At 33.6% G+C, this 6,602-nt stretch overlaps 2 protein-coding genes across 4 annotated transcripts in view; one reads left to right on the forward strand and one right to left on the reverse strand.

The window, feature by feature from the left end:
• Window positions 1–6,602, forward strand: part of LOC105221616 (protein Red) — a 33,379-nt gene that overhangs the window by 1,641 nt on the left and 25,136 nt on the right. Inside the window, exon 2 of the mRNA XM_011198728.3 lies at window positions 20–180. Coding sequence (XP_011197030.1) covers window positions 20–91 — 72 coding nt within the window. The 3' untranslated portion in view covers window positions 92–180. The remainder of the gene's footprint in view (window positions 1–19; window positions 181–6,602) is intronic.
• Zfp184 (zinc finger protein 888) lies at window positions 123–5,345 on the reverse strand. Of its 3 annotated transcripts, none has more exons than XM_029037732.2 (6): window positions 5,209–5,345; window positions 1,553–3,725; window positions 1,374–1,463; window positions 861–1,319; window positions 628–774; window positions 123–576 (listed from the first exon to the last, which is right to left on the reverse strand). In XM_029037732.2, the coding sequence occupies exons 2-6, from the start codon at window positions 3,549–3,551 to the stop codon at window positions 527–529; spliced, it is 2,745 nt and encodes a 914-aa protein (XP_028893565.1). In that variant the 5' UTR covers window positions 3,552–3,725; window positions 5,209–5,345; the 3' UTR covers window positions 123–526. The 3 variants fall into 3 exon arrangements, with proteins under 3 accessions (XP_028893565.1, XP_011197031.1, XP_028893563.1); XM_011198729.3 differs by lacking the exon at window positions 5,209–5,345 and adding an exon at window positions 4,211–4,360; XM_029037730.2 differs by lacking the exon at window positions 5,209–5,345 and adding an exon at window positions 4,189–4,272.

A 6,602-nucleotide genomic window follows, 5' to 3' on the forward strand; every position in this document is an offset into this window, starting at 1 on the left:
TATTTTTTTTTTTTTGCAGAATATTATCCAAAAACGAAAGTTTCCAAAAGGAGGTGCCGAAGAGCCTGACTTCAAAGCTGCTAAATATTAGTATGCAAATATTAATGAAGAAAACATCAAAATTATCTAAAGATTTATACAGAATAGTTTCACATATATCCTGTTTCATTCATTTATAATGTAAGTACATTCACATTCATACATTTGATTTTAAACAATAAATTTGAAAGCGTATTTATATTTAAAATTACATTTGAAAGTCGTTGTTGATAATTTTTCTTTTAACATGCATTGGTCAGACATAAAATAGAGTCCGTTTACGTCACGTATACCCGACATCATGTCATGTGGAGGATCTGTCTGTATCTAGCAAGATACATATCTTTTCTTAATAAATTACATTTTCTCGTGTTGTTGTTGCAGCATCAGAAAATATTCTAAAAGAAATTTTAGGAATGCTGCCGAGTTCAACTTCTTTGGTACATTATGGTTATGTAGGCCCATCAATTGTGGGGATGGAGTAGAGTTACTCTTCCTCTGAATCGGTGGTTCTCTTATGGTATCGCTTTTTGTGAGCTATATTATAATAATTAATTAAACAGTTTTCTAGTGTGCTCAGTTACTTACTTTTCAATTGTGTTAGTCGTATGTATGACTTTTTACAAATTTCACAGGTGTGGCGCATTGTTTTGTGCGAAATAATGTGTAAATTCAAAGATTTCTCAAATTTGAACCGTTGATTACATTCTGGGCATCGAAAGTTTCTGCCCTTTACTAATAAGCCCAAAAATAGTGGAAACAATATGCGCTATTTATTAGTATAACTGTTTATGGATATTTTAATCATTTTGGGTACCCACCTTCGTGAACTTGTCGGTGAATTTTAAGCGCGGTTTTTGTAGCGAAAGCTTTGGAACATTCATCACATTTGTATGGACGCACTGTAGCATGATGCTGCAAATCATGCCTGTCCAATTCTGAGAAGTGTTTAAAGTGCATATCACAATCAGGACATGAATATGGCCGATCTGCCATCACCGCATGCACTCTTAGATGTTTAATGAGGGCATACTTAGAGCGATATTTACGAGGGCAATGTGCGCACATAAATCCGTCATAAAGTGTTGGCGAAGTCGTCACGACATCTGAGAGTCCGATATAGGCTTTAGCTTCATTATGCTGTTGCTTAATATGCCGTTGAAGATTAGTCTCTGTAGAGAAATGTTTTTCACATTTTGAACAGGGAACTATACGCTTAGCCAACTCCATGGGATGATAACGCTCAAGATGAGCTCGTTTCTGTACATGTTGAGTAAACTCTGGAACAAGATTTTTTGAAATAAATTATTCCCATTATGTTATTTTCATCTTACTTTCTTCGCAATAGTTGCATTTTAATGGCGCTTCTCCTTCGCCATGAATGGCATAGAGGTGTGTACGCAGCTCCCATTTACTGCGCGTACCTTTAAATAAATTTAAATTTACCTACTTAGAATATGTGGCAAAGCATGTATTTATTTATATATGTATGATGAATGTACTATTTACTTACTTTTCCCGCACCGTGTACAAAGAAACTTTCCTTGACGTGTATGTGTTACTTTGTGCTCTATTAGATGAGTTCGCGTAACAAATGCTTTCTCGCATAACTCGCATCTCCACAATTTATCTTCATTGTGCCATCTTTTATGATACTTGAAATTGTAAAGTGATATATTCTTTAGCTCTATGTGACAGATCTCACATGTGTAGTTGCCGTGGGTGTGATTGCGTTCGATGTGCATACGCATTTGTCCGGCGCCGCCTACAACAATTTTATCGCACAACTCACATTTGTCCCCCTTTTTTAGGTGTATGGCGTTTATGTGTGCTACACACCCGCTTCGCGTGCGATATCGCGCCGTACACTGAGGGCAATTATATGGTCGTTCTTTATCATCGTGTACTGAAGCTATATGATCATCGAGCATCTGTTTTGTAGCGAAAAGTGGCTGATCCGAAACCTTACATACACAAAGGCGGCAACGCATACTTCTTGAAGTTACTTTATTTGAACGGCCAACAGCGCCAGATGCATTATTTTTAAGAATAGTATTACCAGTCGACTCCTCATTATATGACACTTTTTTAGAAGGGCTAAGTGATGTAGAATTTACCACTTTAGATTCATAATTTTTGGCTTTGTCATTTATTTCCGTTACAAATCCTTCAGTTTCTTTATCACTGTATATAGCAGCCTCTGACAAGGTACTTTTTCCTATATCTGATGCTAGAATTCTTTTTTTACAACCAATCAGATTTTCATTGTTTACTTTTAGTATATTTTCTCCGTTTTCCAGAGAACTGGAATATTTTTCTTTATTATTGTTTATCGATGCTAAAGAGGCTTGCTCATCAACTGCGGCCAGCAAAGTTTCGAAGTCATCAATTTGCAAATCTTCTTCAAGGATGTTAACATTTGCATTGATCATTTGAAGTGTGAATTGATTCATGAGAACTGATTGTAAATCGTCGGACGAGCATGTACTTGGCTCTCTAAGTGGCTCAAGTGACATGCTGCTGCTGCCTAATAATTTTTGAATATCATTCATTTGCCCTTGATCCTCCAAAGGTATGCCGCTTAATTTTTTACATTGAGGTCCTATGTCTTTTATTGTCTCTTTATGAATCAATTGAAATTGTGTCCCTGAAACAGTCTTCGGTGGGTTGTTTTCAACAAGTGGTAAAATTTTTTTTGGCGTGATTTCATAATGTTTCCTTTTTTGGCATTTTTTTTTGCTTTTCATTTTTTTTTCATTGGGTATACCGTGAGTTGATTTCTTTTTTGTCGGTTTGGTGAAAATGTGCATATTTATTGGATGCAATTCTGTAGCTACCTCTGATACACTTTTATTGTCATTATTGTTAAGCTCCTCATATTCATTTCCCCCCCTCATAAATGGTTGAATTCTCTTCTCTCCAGCATTTTCGTCTTCATTTATCCACTGTGATGTCAATTTCTCTTCCTCTTCAATTAGTATTACCTGAAATTCGAGTGGTCTGCTAGACTCAATATTCGAATCAAACGATAACTCACCCGTTTCTTCAATAACTGCACTTAAACCTGATTGCATATTGTTTGATTGCTCTTTCTCGCTCACTTTCTCATTTTCATTAAATATATTAATTGTATTTTTACAAATTTGAATAGGTAAGGCTTCCCTGTTATGCATCTCCACTCCACCACAATTTATTTCAATATGAAGGTCATTTTCATTGCCGTTAATTGCTTCACCGTCCACAGTAGTTGCCTCTAACGATTGAAGTCGCTTTTGTAAATATTCTTTAGCTCTCAACGCTTGCAATCGGAATGTATCAATCTTAATTAGCGCCAATTCGCACGGCTTACAAATACACTTCGACAGTCCATCGTCCTGCGTAATATCCAATTTCCACTCCTTTATAGTACTCAAAAGTGCAATAATTTTCGTGTTTGCAAAAATGTCGATCATTCCATCCGCTAAATCCCTAGGAGGTACTGCACAGGTGCGACAGTACACGCTGCAACCCATGTCTACGATAAACTGGCTGGTAGTCGTAATTATTTCGATCACTTGGACGGAGTCTCACACATTTTTTTAATACTATAATCATATTGTTTGTCGCTACTGCTGCTATTACCGCCACTACCTCCATCAATTTTGTTACCGATCACTCATATATGCTTCTTCTTCGCGTGTTTGCGTCTGCGTTGTTGTAAAAAAGTTAAGAATATTATGTAAACAAAATTGTTATAAGTAAACAAACCGCTATTTTACTCAATAGATGTCACTAAAATACACTCATTCATTAATCGCGAATTGCGAAATATACAATTGCAATTATGTCTAAAGGCATTTCGCACTTCTATCTACATATGTACATACAACAACCTGTGTATATACTTATTTACATATGTATTTGTAGCATTGTATATAACAGTCTTATAACTTTAAATAAAAGATTCGTAATTTCGGTAGCTGCTTGATAACGGATATGTGATTTTGCACTGGAGTAGTGATGAACAAAATAAGTAGGAATTCACGGTGTACTGCATTGATATGTTTGTATGTATGTTGGTGCACTTATATTTATTGTATTAGAAGTTGTACCTACTACGCAATAATGTTCGAGAATGAAAAAAATTTCACCCTATGTACATAGACGTACAATTTTATATACAATACTCAACTCATCTCCCTGTTAGTAGAATAAATTGAACAAATTGTATCTCCAATTGGTTATGTATGCACATTTATCCTCCATCAACTGATGGAAGAATCTTGATCAACCCCCATACTTATATACCTGTTCGTGTGAAATCTATTTTGCCTATGAGGTATTGTTTCTATTTTTAAATATACATATATACATATACACACATGTTCGTTTATGATTTTTTTTTTGAATATGCCTTAAAAATAAAAATATACTCCAATTAAGAGCACAGGCATAGTCGGCCCCTAAGGGGGCACCTAATACACAAAATATTACTGTCTGATATTTTATCACTTTTTTAATATAATCTTCAAATTAATAACACATACACCTGTCTGTATTAAGTTTTTAAATACATTATGTAAGTAAATAACATTTTAAGTTATTTGGCTAATTTGCATCAGTACTCCACTAAATCATACGCAAAATAGTCTCTAGACAAAAAATTATCGGAAAAATTTTAAATTTTATGGCGCAATGAATTCTATTAGAAAATACAAAATTTGAATATTGCTATTAAACAGGTTTATCAAATATTAGTAAATAAAAATTATAACTTTTTTTGGGTTCTCTATACGTTAAATGCCATATTCATCATTACTATGTTACACATAAGTGCTAAAAGCCTATAATCTTTCAAAAATGTGAAACGAATTAATAAACTCCTTCTCATATAGCAGTTGCGAAACCCTAGATCCACCGGTTGTTTTTACGAAGCGCGTAAGGTGTTTTATGCAGGTGTCGATATAAACACACCCCTTTAAATGTACGCCTTATTATATGGAGAACTATGTACATATGTATGTGGTCTAATTCTCAGCGATACGTAAATTGAGACCTTTAAACGAGAGTACCGTGTATATGCGTGCTGTGGGGTGCAAGTGTTTAAGTGCCGCAATGATTTATTGATAATGAGTTGACGTTTTTAGCACTGATTATTTGAGCGATTTTGTCTAGCTGCAAAATACTTACAAACGAATGTGTTTCAAGTTCAACGTCCAAGCACTTCTGACGAAATAACGCAGATGACCAAATATTAAAAATTTTATTACAAATCTATTTCATCTTTTTTCGACGACTCTGGTTTGTGATCCACATTTCGTTTTGAACTGATATTCAATTTTGGTCAGAATAGAACTGTGTCAACAACACACGTTGAAGATATAATAAAATCATGTGTACGTATGTATGTAATGCTTACTATTAGCAGAGGCCCCCCCTACATATGTGATTTAAATTGTTTCATTCACCACCTCACAATTCCGGAAATTTTATAAAACCTGGATGTAATCACAGGCTTTAAATTTGTACGAATTTCCAGTGTAACTGGTTCGCTTTCGCTCGAACTTAAGTAGCGCTTGGTTTATTAGGTATGTATTTGATTCTGCACTTATAATTTTGGTAATCAAAAATACTTTATCACACTTTACAAACTCATAATTCAGAATATTGTTAATCCAATTTTATGGGAAACACAGTGCAAGATTTACAATTTAGAATTTCGCAACAAAGAATAATTGTATGCATTGAAGACTTTGAAATTTGTTCGTTCCATTAACTTGTTTTAATATTTATGTACATACATGATCACGACATTCTTTGAAGAGCAGTCTTAACCAATTCAATTTTGATATGTGCAATATATTGTACTTTCATAATGTTATTAGAAAAATTAAGTAAGTTTTACAAATATCTATATATTTGTGGTTCGAATACGATTAAAAGCGAATCATCCCAGTGCCTTACGATATGGAGAATAATTACTGGCCTACCTTATTTTATACCAAGTTAAACGGCGCGTTGTCTTCCTATATGCAAATAAGCTTATAAATAACAAATGTAAGGGTATGTTATGTTCGACTCGTATTGATTTCAATACGAATTTGCTACATTATTCTGTAAAACATAAGTTTTTTTTTTATCAAAGAACCTAAATTTGCTTGTCAACTGCATATTAATTCTAATTTTACTTAAGCCTAAGGCTATCTAATGGAAGCAATTTTTTTTAATGAAAATGTGATTTTATTCACATTTATTTGCCCGATCTCTAATTAATTCCTCTAGCTCCTAATCCATATACCTAATATTAAAATATTAAAACTTTCAGTGGGGATTAGCAGAATTAAGTTAACGTATAATTTTAGAAATAATGAATTGAACTTAGCCCTTCCTTACTGTTTCTTATAATTTTTTTTAAGTTGATGATAATAACTGTCAAGTATGACTGCTTTTATTTTGATGAATGTAAAGTTTACGATTTTTTGTGATTATTTAGTACGCGATTAGACTCGAAGTTTAGTTTGATTTCTATTTTCATTTTAAGTACTGACCATTTTCGGTAAATAATAAAATAATTGATATTTAAA

Source organism: Zeugodacus cucurbitae, chromosome 2 (genome assembly GCF_028554725.1).
Source record: "Zeugodacus cucurbitae isolate PBARC_wt_2022May chromosome 2, idZeuCucr1.2, whole genome shotgun sequence".
Classification (NCBI taxonomy): domain Eukaryota; kingdom Metazoa; phylum Arthropoda; class Insecta; order Diptera; family Tephritidae; genus Zeugodacus; species Zeugodacus cucurbitae.

Excerpts from the sequence above, each read along its gene's own strand:
- Zfp184 (XM_029037732.2), bottom strand. The coding sequence starts at position 3,551 with ATGGGTTGCAGCGTGTACTGTCGCACCTGTGCAGTACCTCCTAGGGAT. Across the intron at positions 1,320-1,373 it reads ATGCAACTATTGCGAAGAAA|AGTTTACTCAACATGTACAG; the intron begins GTAAGATGAAAA and ends ATCTTGTTCCAG. Across the intron at positions 775-860 it reads TCACCGACAAGTTCACGAAG|TAAAGGGCAGAAACTTTCGA; the intron begins GTGGGTACCCAA and ends TGGGCTTATTAG.